The sequence below is a fragment of the Ascaphus truei genome, unplaced genomic scaffold (assembly GCF_040206685.1).
Source record: "Ascaphus truei isolate aAscTru1 unplaced genomic scaffold, aAscTru1.hap1 HAP1_SCAFFOLD_670, whole genome shotgun sequence".
NCBI lineage: Eukaryota > Metazoa > Chordata > Amphibia > Anura > Ascaphidae > Ascaphus > Ascaphus truei.
Window position 1 is genome coordinate 164,358 of NW_027457003.1, and position 23,143 is coordinate 187,500.

General features: G+C 61.0%; 1 protein-coding gene across 1 annotated transcript in view; it reads left to right on the forward strand.

Annotated features, from left to right (window-relative positions):
- The window catches only part of TTF2 (transcription termination factor 2), a gene marked incomplete at its 3' end in the record, with an annotated part of 188,190 nt that overhangs the window by 156,004 nt on the left and 9,043 nt on the right, over positions 1–23,143 (forward strand). The window contains exons 13-14 of the mRNA XM_075584603.1: positions 2,145–2,332; positions 9,164–9,317. Of these exons, the coding sequence (XP_075440718.1) occupies positions 2,145–2,332; positions 9,164–9,317 (342 nt within the window). The remainder of the gene's footprint in view (positions 1–2,144; positions 2,333–9,163; positions 9,318–23,143) is intronic.

Below are 23,143 nucleotides of genomic sequence, written 5' to 3' on the forward strand. Positions count from 1 at the left end.
TGAGTTACAGACGTGCGAGGGTCTCTGCAGGAGGGAGACCCCCGGCCAAGGGTCAGGAGGTGAGTTACAGGCGTGCGAGGGTCTCTGCAGGAGGGAGACCCCCGGCCAAGGGTCAGGAGGTGAGTTACAGACGTGCGAGGGTCTCTGCGGGAGGGAGACCTCCGGCCAAGGGTCAGGAGGTGAGTTACAGACGTGCGAGGGTCTTTGCAGGAGGGAGACCCCCGGCCAAGGGTCAGGAGGTGAGTTACAGATGCGCGAGGGTCTCTGCAGGAGGGAGAGACCCCCGGCCAAGGGTCAGGAGGTGAGTTACAGACGTGCGAGGGTCTCTGCAGGAGGGAGAGACTCCGGCCAAGGGTCAGGAGGTGAGTTACAGACGTGCGAGGGTCTCTGCAGGAGGGAGAGACCCCCGGCCAAGGGTCAGGAGGTGCGTTACAGACGTGTGAGGGTCTCTGCAGGAGGGAGAGACCCCCGGCCATGGGTCAGGAGGTGAGTTACAGACGTGCGAGGGTCTCTGCAGGAGGGAGAGACTCCGGCCAAGGGTCAGGAGGTGAGTTACAGACGTGCGAGGGTCTCTGCAGGATGGAGACCCCCGGCCAAGGGTCAGGAGGTGAGTTACAGGCGTGTGAGGGTCTCTGCAGGAGGGAGACCCCCGGCCAAGGGTCAGGAGGTGAGTTACAGGCGTGCGAGGGTCTCTGCAGGAGGGAGACCCCCGGCCAAGGGTCAGGAGGTGAGTTACAGACGTGCGAGGGTCTCTGCGGGAGGGAGACCCCCGGCCAAGGGTCAGGAGGTGAGTTACAGACGTGCGAGGGTCTCTGCGGGAGGGAGACCTCCGGCCAAGGGTCAGGAGGTGAGTTACAGGCGTGCGAGGGTCTCTGCGGGAGGGAGAGACTCCGGCCAAGGGTCAGGAGGTGAGTTACAGACGTGCGAGGGTCTCTGCAGGAGGGAGAGACCCCCGGCCAAGGGTCAGGAGGTGCGTTACAGACGTGTGAGGGTCTCTGCAGGAGGGAGAGACCCCCGGCCATGGGTCAGGAGGTGAGTTACAGACGTGCGAGGGTCTCTGCAGGAGGGAGAGACTCCGGCCAAGGGTCAGGAGGTGAGTTACAGACGTGCGAGGGTCTCTGCAGGATGGAGACCCCCGGCCAAGGGTCAGGAGGTGAGTTACAGGCGTGCGAGGGTCTCTGCAGGAGGGAGACCCCCGGCCAAGGGTCAGGAGGTGAGTTACCGACGTGTTAGGGTCTCTGCAGGAGGGAGAGACCCCCGGCCAAGGGTCAGGAGGTGCGTTACAGACGTGTTAGGGTCTCTGCAGGAGGGAGAGACCCCCGGCCAAGGGTCAGGAGGTGCGTTACAGACGTGTGAGGGTCTCTTTGCTGCATTCCGCCTTTGCAGGAGACGAGGGATTTAATAGCACACAACTTCTTCTGGGTGGGTATATATGTGTGTATGTATGTGTATGTGTGTGTGTGTGGGTCAGGAGGTGAGTTACAGGCGTGTGAGGGTCTCTGCAGGAGGGAGACCCCCGGCCAAGGGTCAGGAGGTGAGTTACAGGCGTGCGAGGGTCTCTGCAGGAGGGAGACCCCCGGCCAAGGGTCAGGAGGTGAGTTACAGACGTGCGAGGGTCTCTGCGGGAGGGAGACCCCCGGCCAAGGGTCAGGAGGTGAGTTACAGACGTGCGAGGGTCTCTGCGGGAGGGAGACCTCCGGCCAAGGGTCAGGAGGTGAGTTACAGGCGTGCGAGGGTCTCTGCGGGAGGGAGACCTCCGGCCAAGGGTCAGGAGGTGAGTTACCGACATGTTAGGGTCTCTGCAGGAGGGAGAGACCCCCGGCCAAGGGTCAGGAGGTGCGTTACAGACGTGTGAGGGTCTCTGCGGGAGGGAGACCCCCGGCCAAGGGTCAGGAGGTGAGTTACAGACGTGTGAGGGTCTCTGCGGGAGGGAGACCCCCGGCCAAGGGTCAGGAGGTGAGTTACAGACGTGCGAGGGTCTCTTTGCTGCATTCCGCCTTTGCAGGAGACGAGGGATTTAATAGCACACAACTTCTTCTGGGTGGGTATATATGTGTATATGTGTGTGTGTATATAGCACTGCGTGCATGGTTGGCACTATATAAATATGATGTGTCTAACCTCCCTTTCCTGGTCTCCCGCAGGATTCGGCTGCCTCCTCCCCCCTCCTGCGCCTCGCCTGGTCCCGTATCGTCCTGGACGAGGCTCACAGCATTAAAAATCCCAAGGTGCAGACGTCCATCGCTGTGTGCAAGCTGCGGGCCGGAGCCCGCTGGGCAGTGACGGGGACCCCCATCCAAAACAACCTGCTGGACATGTACTCGCTACTGAGGTGAGACGGGGTGAGGAGTAACGGGGGAGGGTGCGGGCCGGAGCCCGCTGGGCAGTGACGGGGACCCCCATCCAAAACAACCTGCTGGACATGTACTCGCTACTGAGGTGAGACGGGGTGAGGAGTAACGGGGGAGGGTGCGGGCCGGAGCCCGCTGGGCAGTGACGGGGACCCCCATCCAAAACAACCTGCTGGACATGTACTCGCTACTGAGGTGAGACGGGGTGAGGAGTAACGGGGGAGGGTGCGGGAGACAGGCAGTGAGAGGAGTAACGGGGGAGGCTGCGGGAGACGGGCAGTGAGAGGAGTAACGGGGGAGGCTGCGGGAGACGGGCAGTGAGGGGAGTAACGGGGGAGGCTGCGGGAGACGGGCAATGAGAGGAGTAACGGGGGAGGCTGCGGGAGACGGGCAGTGAGAGGAGTAACGGGAGAGGGTGCGGGAGACGGGCAGTGAGGGGAGTAACGGGGGAGGCTGCGGGGTACAGGCAGTGAGAGGAGTAATGGGGGAGGCTGCGGGGGACGGGCAGTGAGAGGAGTAACGGGGGAGGCTGCGGGAGACGGGCAGTGAGGGGAGTAACGGGGGAGGCTGCGGGAGACGGGCAATGAGAGGAGTAACGGGGGAGGCTACGGGAGACGGGCAGTGAGAGGAGTAAAGGGGAGGCAGCGAGAGACTGGCCAGTGAGAGGAGTAACGGGGAGGCTGTGGGGGACGGGCAGTGAGAGGAGTAACGGGGAGGCAGCGAGAGTCGGGCAGTAAGAGGAGTAACGGGGGAGGCTGCGGGACACGGGCAATGAGAGGAGTAATGGGGGAGGCTGCGGGAGACGGGCAGTGAGAGAAGTAACAGGGGAGGCTGCGGGAGACGGGCAGTGAGAGGAGTAACGGGGGAGGCTGCGGGAGACGGGCAATGAGAGGAGTAACGGGGGAGGCTGCGGGAGACGGGCAATGAGAGGAGTAATGGGGGAGGCTGCGGGAGACGGGCAGTGAGAGGAGTAACGGGAGGCTGCGGGAGACGGGCAGTGAGAGGAGTAACGGGGGAGGCAGCGGGAGACGGGCAGTGAGAGGAGTAACGGGGGAGGCTGCGGGAGACGGGCAGTGAGAGGAGTAACAGGGGAGGCTGAGAGGAGTAACAGGGGAGGCTGAGAGGAGACGGGCAGTGAGAGGAGTAACAGGGGAGGCTGCGGGAGACGGGCAGTGAGAGGAGTAACGGGGGAGGCTGCGGGAGACAGGCAGTGAGAGGAGTAACAGGGGGGGCTGCGGGAGACAGGCAGTGAGAGGAGTAACGGGGGAGGCTGAGAGGAGTAACGGGGGAGGCTGAGAGGAGTAACGGGGAGACTGCGGGGACGGGCAGTGAGAGGAGTAACGGGGGAGGCTGAGAGGAGACGGGCAGTGAGAGGAGTAACGGGGGAGGCTGAGAGGAGACGGGCAGTGAGAGGAGTAACGGGGAGGCTGCGGGAGACGGGCAGTGAGAGGAGTAACGGGGGCGGCTGAGAGGAGTAACGGGGGCGGCTGAGAGGAGTAACGGGGGAGGCTGAGAGGAGTAACGGGGGTGGCTGAGAGGAGTAACGGGGGTGGCTGAGAGGAGTAACGGGGGAGGCTGAGAGGAGACGGGCAGTGAGAGGAGTAACGGGGGAGGCTGAGAGGAGACGGGCAGTGAGAGGAGTAACGGGGGAGGCTGAGAGGAGACGGGCAGTGAGAGGAGTAACGGGGGAGGCTGAGAGGAGACGTGCAGTGAGAGGAGTAACGGGGGAGGCTGAGAGGAGACGGGCAGTGAGAGGAGTAACGGGGGAGGCTGAGAGGAGTAACGGGGGAGGCTGAGAGGAGACGGGCAGTGAGAGGAGTAACGGGGGAGGCTGAGAGGAGACGGGCAGTGAGAGGAGTAACGGGGGAGGCTGAGAGGAGACGGGCAGTGAGGAGTAACGGGGGTGGCTGAGAGGAGACGGGCAGTGAGAGGAGTAACGGGGGAGGCTGAGAGGAGACGGGCAGTGAGAGGAGTAACGGGGGAGGCTGAGAGGAGACGGGCAGTGAGAGGAGTAACGGGGGAGGCTGAGAGGAGACGGCAGTGAGAGGAGTAACGGGGGAGGCTGAGAGGAGACGGTCAGTGAGAGGAGTAACGGGGGAGGCTGAGAGGAGTAACGGGGGAGGCTGAGAGGAGTAACGGGGGAGGCTGAGAGGAGTAACGGGGGAGGCTGAGAGGAGTAACGGGGAGACTGCGGGGACGGGCAGTGAGAGGAGTAACGGGGAGGCTGAGAGGAGACGGGCAGTGAGAGGAGTAACGGGGGAGGCTGAGAGGAGACGGGCAGTGAGAGGAGTAACGGGGAGGCTGCGGGAGACGGGCAGTGAGAGGAGTAACGGGGGCGGCTGAGAGGAGTAACGGGGGAGGCTGAGAGGAGTAACGGGGGTGGCTGAGAGGAGTAACGGGGGTGGCTGAGAGGAGTAACGGGGGAGGCTGAGAGGAGACGGGCAGTGAGAGGAGTAACGGGGGAGGCTGAGAGGAGACGGGCAGTGAGAGGAGTAACGGGGGAGGCTGAGAGGAGACGGGCAGTGAGAGGAGTAACGGGGGAGGCTGAGAGGAGACGTGCAGTGAGAGGAGTAACGGGGGAGGCTGAGAGGAGACGGGCAGTGAGAGGAGTAACGGGGGAGGCTGAGAGGAGTAACGGGGGAGGCTGAGAGGAGACGGGCAGTGAGAGGAGTAACGGGGGAGGCTGAGAGGAGACGGGCAGTGAGAGGAGTAACGGGGGAGGCTGAGAGGAGACGGGCAGTGAGGAGTAACGGGGGTGGCTGAGAGGAGACGGGCAGTGAGAGGAGTAACGGGGGAGGCTGAGAGGAGACGGGCAGTGAGAGGAGTAACGGGGGAGGCTGAGAGGAGACGGGCAGTGAGAGGAGTAACGGGGGAGGCTGAGAGGAGACGGCAGTGAGAGGAGTAACGGGGGAGGCTGAGAGGAGACGGTCAGTGAGAGGAGTAACGGGGGAGGCTGAGAGGAGTAACGGGGGAGGCTGAGAGGAGTAACGGGGGAGGCTGAGAGGAGACGTGCAGTGAGAGGAGTAACGGGGGAGGCTGAGAGGAGACGGGCAGTGAGAGGAGTAACGGGGGAGGCTGAGAGGAGTAACGGGGGAGGCTGAGAGGAGACGGGCAGTGAGAGGAGTAACGGGGGAGGCTGAGAGGAGACGGGCAGTGAGAGGAGTAACGGGGGAGGCTGAGAGGAGACGGGCAGTGAGAGGAGTAACGGGGGTGGCTGAGAGGAGACGGGCAGTGAGAGGAGTAACGGGGAGGCTGAGAGGAGACGGGCAGTGAGAGGAGTAACGGGGGAGGCTGAGAGGAGACGGCAGTGAGAGGAGTAACGGGGGAGGCTGAGAGGAGACGGGCAGTGAGAGGAGACGGCAGTGAGAGGAGTAACGGGGGAGGCTGAGAGGAGACGGCAGTGAGAGGAGTAACGGGGGAGGCTGAGAGGAGTAACGGGAGGCTGAAAGGAGACGGCAGTGAGAGGAGTAACGGGGGTGGCTGAGAGGAGACGGGCAGTGAGAGGAGTAACGGGGGAGGCTGAGAGGAGACGGCAGTGAGAGGAGTAACGGGGGAGGCTGAGAGGAGACGGGCAGTGAGAGGAGTAACTGGGGAGGCTGAGAGGAGACGGGCAGTGAGAGGAGTAACGGGGGAGGCTGAGAGGAGACGGGCAGTGAGAGGAGTAACGGGGGTGGCTGAGAGGAGTAACGGGGGTGGCTGAGAGGAGACGGCAGTGAGAGGAGTAACGGGGGAGGCTGAGAGGAGACGGCAGTGAGAGGAGTAATGGGGGAGGCTGAGAGGAGACGGCAGTGAGAGGAGTAACGGGGGAGGCTGAGAGGAGACGGCAGTGAGAGGGGTAACGGGGGTGGCTGAGAGGAGACGGGCAGTGAGAGGAGTAACGGGGGAGGCTGAGAGGAGACGGGAGTGAGAGGAGTAACGGGGGAGGCTGAGAGGAGACGGCAGTGAGAGGAGTAACGGGGGAGGCTGAGAGGAGTAACGGGGGAGGCTGAGAGGAGACGGCAGTGAGAGGAGTAACGGGGGAGGCTGAGAGGAGTAACGGGGGAGGCTGCGGGAGACAGGCAGTGAGAGGAGTAACAGGGGGGGCTGCGGGAGACAGGCAGTGAGAGGAGTAACGGGGGAGGCTGAGAGGAGTAACGGGGGAGGCTGAGAGGAGTAACGGGGAGACTGCGGGGACGGGCAGTGAGAGGAGTAACGGGGGAGGCTGAGAGGAGACGGGCAGTGAGAGGAGTAACGGGGGAGGCTGAGAGGAGACGGGCAGTGAGAGGAGTAACGGGGAGGCTGCGGGAGACGGGCAGTGAGAGGAGTAACGGGGGCGGCTGAGAGGAGTAACGGGGGCGGCTGAGAGGAGTAACGGGGGAGGCTGAGAGGAGTAACGGGGGTGGCTGAGAGGAGTAACGGGGGTGGCTGAGAGGAGTAACGGGGGAGGCTGAGAGGAGACGGGCAGTGAGAGGAGTAACGGGGGAGGCTGAGAGGAGACGGGCAGTGAGAGGAGTAACGGGGGAGGCTGAGAGGAGACGGGCAGTGAGAGGAGTAACGGGGGAGGCTGAGAGGAGACGGGCAGTGAGAGGAGTAACGGGGGAGGCTGAGAGGAGTAACGGGGGAGGCTGAGAGGAGACGGGCAGTGAGAGGAGTAATGGGGGAGGCTGAGAGGAGACGGCAGTGAGAGGAGTAACGGGGGAGGCTGAGAGGAGACGGCAGTGAGAGGAGTAATGGGGGAGGCTGAGAGGAGACGGCAGTGAGAGGAGTAACGGGGGAGGCTGAGAGGAGACGGCAGTGAGAGGGGTAACGGGGGTGGCTGAGAGGAGACGGGCAGTGAGAGGAGTAACGGGGGAGGCTGAGAGGAGACGGGAGTGAGAGGAGTAACGGGGGAGGCTGAGAGGAGACGGCAGTGAGAGGAGTAATGGGGGAGGCTGAGAGGAGACGGCAGTGAGAGGAGTAACGGGGGAGGCTGAGAGGAGACGGCAGTGAGAGGAGTAATGGGGGAGGCTGAGAGGAGACGGCAGTGAGAGGAGTAACGGGGGAGGCTGAGAGGAGACGGCAGTGAGAGGGGTAACGGGGGTGGCTGAGAGGAGACGGGCAGTGAGAGGAGTAACGGGGGAGGCTGAGAGGAGACGGGAGTGAGAGGAGTAACGGGGGAGGCTGAGAGGAGTAACGGGGGAGGCTGAGAGGAGACGGCAGTGAGAGGAGTAACGGGGGAGGCTGAGAGGAGTAACGGGGGAGGCTGCGGGAGACAGGCAGTGAGAGGAGTAACAGGGGGGGCTGCGGGAGACAGGCAGTGAGAGGAGTAACAGGGGAGGCTGAGAGGAGTAACGGGGGAGGCTGAGAGGAGTAACGGGGAGACTGCGGGGACGGGCAGTGAGAGGAGTAACGGGGGAGGCTGAGAGGAGACGGGCAGTGAGAGGAGTAACGGGGGAGGCTGAGAGGAGACGGGCAGTGAGAGGAGTAACGGGGAGGCTGCGGGAGACGGGCAGTGAGAGGAGTAACGGGGGCGGCTGAGAGGAGTAACGGGGGCGGCTGAGAGGAGTAACGGGGGAGGCTGAGAGGGGTAACGGGGGTGGCTGAGAGGAGTAACGGGGGAGGCTGAGAGGAGACGGGAGTGAGAGGAGTAACGGGGGAGGCTGAGAGGAGACGGCAGTGAGAGGAGTAACGGGGGAGGCTGAGAGGAGTAACGGGGGAGGCTGAGAGGAGACGGCAGTGAGAGGAGTAACGGGGGAGGCTGAGAGGAGTAACGGGGGAGGCTGCGGGAGACAGGCAGTGAGAGGAGTAACAGGGGGGGCTGCGGGAGACAGGCAGTGAGAGGAGTAACGGGGGAGGCTGAGAGGAGTAACGGGGGAGGCTGAGAGGAGTAACGGGGGAGGCTGAGAGGAGTAACGGGGGAGGCTGAGAGGAGTAACGGGGGAGGCTGAGAGGAGTAACGGGGGTGGCTGAGAGGAGTAACGGGGGAGGCTGAGAGGAGTAACGGGGGTGGCTGAGAGGAGTAACGGGGGAGGCTGAGAGGAGTAACGGGGGAGGCTGAGAGGAGTAACGGGGGAGGCTGAGAGGAGAGCACATGGTGAGATTATAGCCGTGAGAGAATTACGAATTACACCTCAGAAAACTAATCTTTCTGGCCCATGTCCTGGCGCCGGTCGGTCTGTCCTGGCGCCGGCCGGTCTGTTCTGGCGCCGGCCGGTCTGTTCTGGCGCCGGCCGGTCTGTTCTGGCGCCGGTCGGTCTGTCCTGGCGCCGGCCGGTCTGTCCTGGCGCCGGCCGGTCTGTTCTGGCGCCGGTCGGTCTGTTCTGGCGCCGGTCGGTCTGTTCTGGTGCCGGTCGGTTTTCTATAGATGTCTCTGCCCTGTGGTCGGCGGTGCTGCAGTTGAGATAACGTTGCGTCTCTCTGCGTCTCTCCCGGCGGCAGGTTCCTGCCCTTGAGATAACGTTGCGTCTCTCTGCGTCTCTCCCGGCGGCAGGTTCCTGCGCTTGAGATAACGTTGCGTCTCTCTGCGTCTCTCCCGGCGGCAGGTTCCTGCCCTTGAGATAACGTTGCGTCTCTCTGCGTCTCTCCCGGCGGCAGGTTCCTGCCCTTGAGATAACGTTGCGTCTCTCTGCGTCTCTCCCGGCGGCAGGTTCCTGCCCTTGAGATAACGTTGCGTCTCTCTGCGTCTCTCCCGACGGCAGGTTCCTGCGCTTGAGATAACGTTGCGTCTCTCTGCGTCTCTCCCGGCGGCAGGTTCCTGCCCTTGAGATAACGTTGCGTCTCTCTGCGTCTCTCCCGGCGGCAGGTTCCTGCCCTTGAGATAACGTTGCGTCTCTCTGCGTCTCTCCCGGCGGCAGGTTCCTGCGCTGTTCCCCGTTTGATGAGTTTAAACTGTGGAAGAATCAGGTGGATAACGGCAGCAAAAAAGGAGGAGAGAGGCTGAACATCCTGACCAAGAGCCTGCTGCTCAGGAGGACCAAGGACCAGCTGGACCACACCGGGAGGCCTCTGGTAATCCGATAACCCACCAACCCACACACCGGGAGGCCTCTGGTAATCCGATAACCCACACACACCGGGAGGCCCCTGGTAATCTGATAACTCACCCACACACACCGGGAGACCTCTGGTAATCCGATAACTCACCCACACACACCGGGAGACCCCTGGTAATCCGATAACTCACCCACACACACCGGGAGACCTCTGGTAATCCGATAACTCACCCACACACACCGGGAGACCCCTGGTAATCCGATAACTCACCCACACACACCGGGAGACCTCTGGTAATCCGATAACTCACCCACACACACCGAGAGGCCTCTGGTAATCCGATAACTCACCCACACACACACCGGGAGGCCTCTGGTAATCTGATAACTCACCCACACACACCGGGAGACCCCTGGTAATCCGATAACCCACCCACCCACACACCGGGAGACCCCTGGTAATCCGATAACCCACCCAACCACACACCGGGAGGCCTCTGGTAATCCGATAACTCACCCACACACACAGGGAGGCCTCTGGTAATCCGATAACTCACCCACGCACACCGGGAGGCCTCTGGTAATCCGATAACCCACCCACACACACCGGGAAACCCCTGGTAATCCGATAACTCACCCACACACACCGGGAGACCCCTGGTAATCCGATAACTCACACACACCGGGAGGCCTCTGGTAATCCGATAACCCACCCACACACACACCGGGAGGCCTCTGGTAATCCGATAACTCACCCACACACACCGGGAGGCCTCTGGTAATCCGATAACCCACCCACCCACACACCGGGAGGCCTCTGGTAATCCGATAACTCACCCACGCACACCGGGAGGCCTCTGGTAATCCGATAACCCACCCACACACACCGGGAAACCCCTGGTAATCCGATAACTCACCCACACACACCGGGAGACCCCTGGTAATCCGATAACTCACACACACCGGGAGGCCTCTGGTAATCCGATAACTCACCCACACACACCGGGAGACCCCTGGTAATCCGATAACTCACCCACACACACCGGGAGGCCTCTGGTAATCCGATAACTCACCCACCCACACACACCGGGAGACCCCTGGTAATCCGATAACCCACCCACACACACCGGGAGACCCCTGGTAATCCGATAACTCACCCACACACACCGGGAGGCCTCTGGTAATCCGATAACTCACCCACCCACACACACAGGGAGACCCCTGGTAATCCGATAACCCACCCACCCACACACCGGGAGGCCTCTGGTAATCCGATAACTCACCCACACACACCGGGAGACCCCTGGTAATCCGATAACCCACCCACACACACCGGGAGACCCCTGGTAATCCGATAACTCACCCACACACCGGGAGACCCCTGGTAATCCGATAACTCACCCACACACACCGGGAGACCTCTGGTAATCCGATAACTCACCCACACACACCGGGAGACCTCTGGTAATCCGATAACTCACCCACACACACCGGGAGACCCCTGGTAATCCGATAACCCACCCACACACACCGGGAGACCCCTGGTAATCCGATAACTCACCCACACACACCGGGAGGCCTCTGGTAATCCGATAACTCACCCACCCACACACACAGGGAGACCCCTGGTAATCCGATAACCCACCCACCCACACACCGGGAGACCCCTGGTAATCTGATAACTCGCCCACACACACCGGGAGACCCCTGGTAATCCGATAACCCACCCACCCACACACACCGGGAGACCCCTGGTAATCCGATAACCCACCCACACACACCTAGAGGCCTCTGGTAATCCGATAACTCGCCCACACACACCGGGAGGCCTCTGGTAATCCGAAAACTAACCCACTCCCACACATTAGGAGAACACGGGTAATCTGACAACTCACTCACACCGAGAGGCCTCTTAGTAATTCGATAACTCACCCACAAACACAGACACACGGCAGTGCCAGCCTCTCTCACACACACACACACACACACACACACACAGCAGTGCCAGAATCACACACACGGCAGTGCCAGAATCACACACACGCACACAGGGCAGTGCCAGCCTCACACACACACACACAGGGCAGTGTCAGCCTCACACACACGCAGGGCAGTGCCAGCCTCACACACACACACAGGGCAGTGCCAGCCTCACACACACACAGGGCAGTGCCGACTCACACACACACAGGGCAGTGCCAGCCTCACACACACACAGGGCAGTGCCAGCCTCACACACACACAGGGCAGTGCCAGCCTCACACACACACAGGGCAGTGCCGACTCACACACACACAGGGCAGTGCCAGCCTCACACACACAGGGCAGTGTCAGCCTCACACACACACACACACACACACAGGGCAGTGCCAGCCTCACACACACACAGGGCAGTGCCAGCCTCACACACAGGGCAGTGCCAGCCACACACACACACACACAGGGCAGTGCCAGCCTCACACACACACAGGGCAGTGTCAGCCTCACACACACACAGGGCAGTGCCAGCCACACACACACACACACAGGGCAGTGCCAGCCTCACACACACACAGGGCAGTGTCAGCCTCACACACACACAGGGCAGTGTCAGCCACACACACACACACACAGGGCAGTGCCAGCCTCACACTCACACACACACACAGGGCAGTGTCAGCCTCACACACACACACAGGGCAGTGTCAGCCTCACACACACACAGAGCAGTGTCAGCCTCACACACACACACACACACACACACACACACAGGGCAGTGTGAGCCTCACACACACACAGGGCAGTGTCAGCCTCACACACACACAGGGCAGTGTCAGCCTCACACACACAGGGCAGTGTCAGCCTCACACACACACACACACACACACACACACACACACACACACACACACACACACACACACACAGGGCAGTGTCAGCCTCACACACACAGGGCAGTGTCAGCCTCACACACACAAAGGGCAGTGCCAGCCTCACACACACACACAGGGCAGTGCCAGCCTCACACACACACACACACAGGGCAGTGTCAGCCTCACACACACAGGGCAGTGCCAGCCTCACACACACACACACACAGGGCAGTGTCAGCCTCACACACACAGGGCAGTGTCAGCCTCACACACACACAGGGCAGTGTCAGCCTCACACACACACACGGCAGTGTCAGCCTCACACACACACAGGGCAGTGTCAGCCTCACACACACAGGGCAGTGTCAGCCTCACACACACAGGGCAGTGTCAGCCTCACACACACACAGGGCAGTGTCAGCCTCACACACACAGGGCAGTGTCAGCCTCACACACACACACAGGGCAGTGTCAGCCTCACACACACACAGAGCTGTGTCAGCCTCACACACACAGGGCAGTGTCAGCCTCACACACACACAGGGCAGTGTCAGCCTCACACACACAGGGCAGTGTCAGCCTCACACACACAGGGCAGTGTCAGCCTCACACACACACACAGGGCAGTGTCAGCCTCACACACACAGGGCAGTGTCAGCCTCACACACACACACACACACACACACACACACACAGAGCAGTGTCAGCCTCACACACACACACACACACACACACACACACACAGGGCAGTGTCAGCCTCACACACACAGGGCAGTGCCAGCCTCACACACACACACAGGGCAGTGTCAGCCTCACACACACAGGGCAGTGTCAGCCTCACACACACACAGGGCAGTGTCAGCCTCACACACACACAGGGCAGTGTCAGCCTCACACACACACAGGGCAGTGTCAGCCTCACACACACACAGGGTAGTGTCAGCCTCACACACACAGGGCAGTGTCAGCCTCACACACACACACACACACACACACACACACACACGGCAGTGTCAGCCTCACACAAACACAGGGCAGTGTCAGCCTCACACACACAGGGCAGTGCCAGCCTCACACACACACACAGGGCAGTGCCAGCCTCACACACACACAGGGCAGTGTCAGCCTCACACACACAGGGCAGTGTCAGCCTCACACACACAGGGCAGTGTCAGCCTCACACACAGGGCAGTGCCAGCCTCACACGCACACACAGGGCAGTGTCAGCCTCACACACACACACAGGGCAGTGTCAGCCTCACACACACACAGGGCAGTGTCAGCCTCACACACACAGGGCAGTGCCAGCCTCACACACACGCAGGGCAGTGCCAGCCTCACACACACACACAGGGCAGTGTCAGCCTCACACACACACACAGGGCAGTGTCAGCCTCACACACACAGGGCAGTGCCAGCCTCACACACACACACAGGGCAGTGTCAGCCTCACACACACGCACAGGGCAGTGTCAGCCTCACACACACAGGGCAGTGTCAGCCTCACACACACACAGGGCAGTGCCAGCCTCACACACACACAGGGCAGTGTCAGCCTCACACACACACACACACACACACACACACACACACACACACGGCAGTGTCAGCCTCACACAAACACAGGGCAGTGTCAGCCTCACACACACAGGGCAGTGCCAGCCTCACACACACACACAGGGCAGTGCCAGCCTCACACACACACAGGGCAGTGTCAGCCTCACACACACAGGGCAGTGCCAGCCTCACACACACACACACAGGGCAGTGTCAGCCTCACACACACGCACAGGGCAGTGTCAGCCTCACACACACAGGGCAGTGTCAGCCTCACACACACACAGGGCAGTGTCAGCCTCACACACACGCACAGGGCAGTGTCAGCCTCACACACACAGGGCAGTGTCAGCCTCACACACACACAGGGCAGTGTCAGCCTCACACACACACACAGGGCAGTGTCAGCCTCACACAGGGCAGTGCCAGCCTCACACACACACAGGGCAGTGCCAGCCTCACACACACACACACAGGGCAGTGCCAGCCTCACACACACACACACAGGGTTGTGCCAGCCTCACACACACACACAGGGCAGTGTCAGCCTCACACACACACAGGGCAGTGTCAGCCTCACACACACACACAGGGCAGTGTCAGCCTCACACACACACAGGGCAGTGTCAGCCTCACACACACACAGGGCAGTGTCAGCCTCACACACACAGGGCAGTGCCTGCCTCACACACACACACAGGGCAGTGCCAGCCTCACACACACACAGGGCAGTGTCAGCCTCACACACACAGGGCAGTGTCAGCCTCACACACACACACAGGGCAGTGTCAGCCTCACACACACACAGGGCAGTGTCAGCCTCACACACACACAGGGCAGTGTCAGCCTCACACACACACAGGGCAGTGTCAGCCTCACACACACAGGGCAGTGTCAGCCTCACACACACACACAGGGCAGTGTCAGCCTCACACACACACAGGGCAGTGTCAGCCTCACACACACACAGGGCAGTGCCAGCCTCACACACACACACAGGGCAGTGCCAGCCTCACACACACACACAGGGCAGTGTCAGCCTCACACACACACACACAGGGCAGTGCCAGCCTCACACACACAGGTCAGTGTCAGCCTCACACACACACACAGGGCAGTGCCAGCCTCACACACACAGGGCAGTGTCAGCCTCACACACACACACACACACACAGGGCAGTGCCAGCCTCACACACACACAGGGCAGTGTCAGCCTCACACACACACACACAGGGTTGTGCCAGCCTCACACACACACACACACACACAGGGCAGTGTCAGCCTCACACACACAGGGCAGTTCCAGCCTCACACACACACTCACACACAGGGTAGTGTCAGCCTCACACACACACACACACACACGGTAGTGTCAGCCTCACACACACACGCACAGGGTAGTGTCAGCCTCACACACACACACGGGGCAGTGCCAGCCTCACACACACACACAGGGCAGTGTCAGCCTCACACACACACAGGGCAGTGTCAGCCTCACACACACACACAGGGCAGTGTCAGCCTCACACACACACAGAGCAGTGTCAGCCTCACACAGACACACACACAGGGCAGTGCCAGCCTCACACACACACAGGGCAGTGTCAGCCTCACACACACACAAACACAGGGCAGTGTCAGCCTCACACACACACACACACACAGGGCAGTGTCAGCCTCACACACACAGGGCAGTTCCAGCCTCACACAAACACAGGGCAGTGTCAGCCTCACACACACACGCACAGGGTAGTGTCAGCCTCACACACACACACACACACACAGGGTAGTGTCAGCCTCACACACACACAGGGCAGTGTCAGCCTCACACACACACTCACAGGGTAGTGTCAGCCTCACACACACACACACACACACACACACACAGGGTAGTGTCAGCCTCACACACACAGGGCAGTGTCAGCCTCACACACACAGGGCAGTGTCAGCCTCACACACACAGGGCAGTGTCAGCCTCAGACACACAGGGCAGTGTCAGCCTCAGACACACAGGGCAGTGCCAGCCACACACACACAGGGCAGTGCCAGCCTCAGACACACAGGGCAGTGCCAGCCACACACACACAGGGCAGTGCCAGCCTCACACACACACACAGGGCAGTGTCAGCCTCACACACACAGGGCAGTGCCAGCCTCACACACACACACAGGGCAGTGTCAGCCTCACACAGGGCAGTGCCAGCCTCACACACACACAGGGCAGTGCCAGCCTCACACACACACACAGGGCAGTGCCAGCCTCACACACACACACAGGTCAGTGTCAGCCTCACACACACACACAGGGCAGTGCCAGCCTCACACACACACACACAGGGCAGTGTCAGCCTCACACAGGGCAGTGCCAGCCTCACACACACACAGGGCTGTGCCAGCCTCACACACACACACACACAGGGCAGTGCCAGCCTCACACACACACACAGGGCAGTGTCAGCCTCACACAGGGCAGTGCCAGCCTCACACACACACAGGGCAGTGTCAGCCTCACACACACACACAGGGCAGTGCCAGCCTCACACACACACACAGGGCAGTGTCAGCCTCACACACACAGGGCAGTGCCAGCCTCACACACACACACAGGGCAGTGTCAGCCTCACACAGGGCAGTGCCAGCCTCACACACACACAGGGCAGTGCCAGCCTCACACACACACACAGGGCAGTGCCAGCCTCACACACACACAGGGTAGTGTCAGCCTCACACACACACACACACAGGGCAGTGTCAGCCTCACACGCACACACAGGGCAGTGTCAGCCTCACACACACACACAGGGCAGTGCCAGCCTCACACACACACAGGTCAGTGTCAGCCTCACACACACACACAGGTCAGTGTCAGCCTCACACACACACACAGGGCAGTGCCAGCCTCACACACACACAGGTCAGTGTCAGCCTCACACACACACACAGGGCAGTGCCAGCCTCACACACACACACAGGGCAGTGCCAGCCTCACACACACACACAGGGCAGTGTCAGCCTCACACACACAGGGCAGTGCCAGCCTCACACACACACAGGGCAGTGCCAGCCTCACACACACACAGGGCAGTGTCAGCCTCACACACACACAGGGCAGTGTCAGCCTCACACACACACAGGGCAGTGTCAGCCTCAGACACACAGGGCAGTGTCAGCCTCAGACACACAGGGCAGTGTCAGCCTCACACACACACAGGGTAGTGTCAGCCTCACACACACAGGGCAGTGTCAGCCTCACACACACACACACACACACACACACACACACACACACACACACACACACACACGGCAGTGTCAGCCTCACACACACACAGGGCAGTGTCAGCCTCACACACACACACACAGGGCAGTGTCAGCCTCACACACACACAGGGCAGTGTCAGCCTCACACACACAGGGCAGTGCCAGCCTCACACACACAGGGCAGTGTCAGCCTCAGACACACAGGGCAGTGTCAGCCTCAGACACACAGGGCAGTGCCAGCCACACACACACAGGGCAGTGCCAGCCTCAGACACACAGGGCAGTGCCAGCCACACACACACAGGGCAGTGCCAGCCTCACACACACACACAGGGCAGTGTCAGCCTCACACACACAGGGCAGTGCCAGCCTCACACACACACACAGGGCAGTGTCAGCCTCACACAGGGCAGTGCCAGCCTCACACACACACAGGGCAGTGCCAGCCTCACACACACACACAGGGCAGTGCCAGCCTCACACACACACACAGGTCAGTGTCAGCCTCACACACACACACAGGGCAGTGCCAGCCTCACACACACACACACAGGGCAGTGTCAGCCTCACACAGGGCAGTGCCAGCCTCACACACACACAGGGCAGTGCCAGCCTCACACACACACACACACAGGGCAGTGCCAGCCTCACACACACACACAGGGCAGTGTCAGCCTCACACAGGGCAGTGCCAGCCTCACACACACACAGGGCAGTGTCAGCCTCACACACACACACAGGGCAGTGCCAGCCTCACACACACACACAGGGCAGTGTCAGCCTCACACACACAGGGCAGTGCCAGCCTCACACACACACACAGGGCAGTGTCAGCCTCACACAGGGCAGTGCCAGCCTCACACACACACAGGGCAGTGCCAGCCTCACACACACACACAGGGCAGTGCCAGCCTCACACACACACAGGGTAGTGTCAGCCTCACACACACACACACACAGGGCAGTGTCAGCCTCACACGCACACACAGGGCAGTGTCAGCCTCACACACACACACAGGGCAGTGCCAGCCTCACACACACAGGTCAGTGTCAGCCTCACACACACACACAGGTCAGTGTCAGCCTCACACACACACACAGGGCAGTGCCAGCCTCACACACACACAGGTCAGTGTCAGCCTCACACACACACACAGGGCAGTGCCAGCCTCACACACACACACAGGGCAGTGCCAGCCTCACACACACACACAGGGCAGTGTCAGCCTCACACACACAGGGCAGTGCCAGCCTCACACACACACAGGGCAGTGCCAGCCTCACACACACACAGGGCAGTGTCAGCCTCACACACACACACAGGGCAGTGTCAGCCTCACACACACACAGGGCAGTGTCAGCCTCAGACACACAGGGCAGTGTCAGCCTCACACACACACAGGGTAGTGTCAGCCTCACACACACAGGGCAGTGTCAGCCTCACACACACACACACACACACACACACACACACACACACACACACACACACACACGGCAGTGTCAGCCTCACACACACACAGGGCAGTGTCAGCCTCACACACACAGGGCAGTGCCAGCCTCACACACACACACACAGGGCAGTGTCAGCCTCACACACACACAGGGCAGTGTCAGCCTCACACACACAGGGCAGTGCCAGCCTCACACACACACACAGGGCAGTGTCAGCCTCACACACACAGGGCAGTGTCAGCCTCACACACACAGGGCAGTGTCAGCCTCACACACAGGGCAGTGCCAGCCTCACACGCACACACAGGGCAGTGTCAGCCTCACACACACACCGGGCAGTGTCAGCCTCACACACACTGGGCAGTGCCAGCCTCTCACACACACCGGGCAGTGTCAGCCTCACACACACGCAGGGCAGTGCCAGCCTCACACACACACACAGGGCAGTGTCAGCCTCACACACACACCGGGCAGTGTCAGCCTCACACACACGCAGGGCAGTGCCAGCCTCACACACACACACAGGGCAGTGTCAGCCTCACACACACACACAGGGCAGTGTCAGCCTCACACACACAGGGCAGTGCCAGCCTCACACACACACACAGGGCAGTGTCAGCCTCACACACACGCACAGGGCAGTGTCAGCCTCACACACACAGGGCAGTGCCAGCCTCACACACACACAGGGCAGTGTCAGCCTCACACACACACACACAGGGCAGTGCCAGCCTCACACACACACACAGGGCAGTGTCAGCCTCACACACACACAGGGCAGTGTCAGCCTCACACACACACACAGGGCAGTGTCAGCCTCACACAGGGCAGTGCCAGCCTCACACACACACACACAGGGTTGTGCCAGCCTTACACACACACACAGGGCAGTGTCAGCCTCACACACACACAGGGCAGTGTCAGCCTCACACACACACACAGGACAGTGTCAGCCTCACACACACACAGGGCAGTGTCAGCCTCACACACACACAGGGCAGTGTCAGCCTCACACACACAGGGCAGTGCCAGCCTCACACACACACACAGGGCAGTGCCAGCCTCACACACACACAGGGCAGTGTCAGCCTCACACACACACACACAGGGCAGTGTCAGCCTCACACACACAGGGTAGTGTCTGCCTCACACACAGGGTAGTGTCAGCCTCACACACACACAGGGCAGTGTCAGCCTCACACACACAGGGCAGTGTCAGCCTCACACACACACACAGGGCAGTGTCAGCCTCACACACACACACAGGGCAGTGTCAGCCTCACACACACACAGGGCAGTGTCAGCCTCACACACACAGGGCAGTGTCAGCCTCACACACACACAGGGCAGTGCCAGCCTCACACACACACAGGTCAGTGTCAGCCTCACACACACACACAGGGCAGTGCCAGCCTCACACACACACACAGGGCAGTGCCAGCCTCACACACACACAGGTCAGTGTCAGCCTCACACACACACACAGGGCAGTGCCAGCCTCACACACACACACAGGGCAGTGTCAGCCTCACACACACAGGGCAGTGCCAGCCTCACACACACAGGGCAGTGTCAGCCTCACACACACACAGGGCAGTGCCAGCCTCACACACACACAGGGCAGTGCCAGCCTCACACACACACAGGGCAGTGTCAGCCTCACACACACACAGGGCAGTGTCAGCCTCAGACACACAGGGCAGTGTCAGCCTCACACACACACACACGCACAGGGCAGTGCCAGCCTCACACACACACACAGGTCAGTGTCAGCCTCACACACACACAGGGCAGTGCCAGCCTCACACACACACACACACACACAGGGCAGTGCCAGCCTCACACACACACACACAGGTCAGTGTCAGCCTCACACACACACACAGGGCAGTGCCAGCCTCACACACACACACAGGGCAGTGTCAGCCTCACACACACAGGGCAGTGCCAGCCTCACACACACAGGGCAGTGTCAGCCTCACACACACACAGGGCAGTGCCAGCCTCACACACACACAGGGCAGTGTCAGCCTCACACACACACAGGGCAGTGTCAGCCTCAGAGACACAGGGCAGTGTCAGCCTCACACACACACACACGCACAGGGCAGTGCCAGCCTCACACACACACACAGGTCAGTGTCAGCCTCACACACACACAGGGCAGTGCCAGCCTCACACACACACACACACACAGGGCAGTGCCAGCCTCACACACACACACAGGTCAGTGTCAGCCTCACACACACACACAGGGCAGTGTCAGCCTCACACACACACACACACACACACACAGGGCAGTGCCAGCCTCACACACACACAGGGCAGTGTCAGCCTCACACACACACACACACACAGGGTTGTGCCAGCCTCACACACACACACACACACAGGGCAGTGTCAGCCTCACACACACAGGGTAGTGTCAGCCTCACACACACACACACACACACAGGGTAGTGTCAGCCTCACACACACACGCACAGGGTAGTGTCAGCCACACACACACACACACACACACACACACACACACACACACACACAGGGTAGTGTCAGCCTCACACACACAGGGCAGTGTCAGCCTCACACACACAGGGCAGTGTCAGCCTCACACACACACACAGGGCAATGTCAGCCTCACACACACACACAGGGCAGTGTCAGCCTCACACACACACACCGGGCAGTGCCAGCCTCAGACACACACACAGGGCAGTGTCAGCCTCACACACACACAGGGCAGTGTCAGCCTCACACACACACACAGAGCAGTGTCAGCCTCACACACACACACACAGAGCAGTGTCAGCCTCACACACACACACAGGGCAGTGCCAGCCTCACACACACACAGGGCAGTGCCAGCCTCACACACACACAGGGCAGTGCCAGCCTCACACACACACACAGGGCAGTGCCAGCCTCAGACACACACACAGGGCAGTGTCAGCCTCACACACACAGGGCAGTGCCAGCCTCACACACACACAGGGCAGTGCCAGCCTCACACACACACAGGGCAGTGTCAGCCTCACACACACACACAGGGCAGTGTCAGCCTCACACACACACACAGGGCAGTGCCAGCCTCACACACACACACAGGGCAGTGTCAGCCTCACACACACACACAGGGCAGTGTCAGCCTCACACACACACAGAGCAGTGTCAGCCTCACACACACACACACACACAGGGCAGTGCCAGCCTCACACACACACAGGGCAGTGTCAGCCTCACACACACACACACACAGGGCAGTGTCAGCCTCACACACACACACACAGGGCATTGTCAGCCTCACACACACAGGGCAGTTCCAGCCTCACACAAACACAGGGCAGTGTCAGCCTCACACACACACGCACAGGGTAGTGTCAGCCTCACACACACACACACACACACACACACACACAGGGTAGTGTCAGCCTCACACACACACAGGGCAGTGTCAGCCTCACACACACACGCACAGGGTAGTGTCAGCCTCACACACACACACACACACAGGGTAGTGTCAGCCTCACACACACAGGGCAGTGCCAGCCTCACACGCACACACAGGGCAGTGTCAGCCTCAGACACACAGGGCAGTGCCAGCCTCACACACACACACACAGGGCAGTGTCAGCCTCACACACACACAGGGCAGTGCCAGCCTCACACACACACAGGGCAGTGCCAGCCTCACACACACACAGGGCAGTGTCAGCCTCACACACACACAGGGCAGTGCCAGCCTCACACACACACACACACAGGGCAGTGCCAGCCTCACACACACACACAGGGCAGTGTCAGCCTCACACACACACACACACAGGGCAGTGCCAGCCTCACACGCACACACAGGGCAGTGTCAGCCTCACACACACAGGGCAGTGCCAGCCTCACACACACACAGGGCAGTGCCAGCCTCACACACACACAGGGCAGTGTCAGCCTCACACACACACAGGGCAGTGTCAGCCTCACACACACACACAGGGCAGTGTCAGCCTCACACACACACACACACACACAGGGCAGTGCCAGCCTCACACACACACAGGGCAGTGCCAGCCTCACACACACACAGGGCAGTGTCAGCCTCACACACACACACACAGGGCAGTGCCAGCCTCTCACACACACACACAGGGCAGTGCCAGCCTCACACACACACACACACACAGGGCAGTGCCAGCCTCACACAGGGCAGTGCCAGCCTCTCACACATACACACAGGGCAGTGCCAGCCTCACACACACACAGGGCAGTGCCAGCCTCACACACACACAGGGCAGTGTCAGCCTCACACACACACAGGGTAGTGTCAGCCTCACACACACACACAGGGCAGTGTCAGCCTCACACACACACAGGGCAGTGTCAGCCTCACACACACAGGGCAGTGTCAGCCTCACACACACACACAGGGCAGTGTCAGCCTCACACACACACAGGGCAGTGTCAGCCTCACACACACACACACACACAGGGCAGTGCCAGCCTCACACACACACAGGGCAGTGCCAGCCTCACACACACACACAGGGCAGTGTCAGCCTCACACACACACAGGGCAGTGCCAGCCTCACACACACACAGGGCAGTGTCAGCCTCACACACACACAGGACAGTGTCAGCCTCACACACACAGGACAGTGTCAGCCTCACACACACAGGGCAGTGTCAGCCTCACACACACACACAGGGCAGTGCCAGCCTCACACAC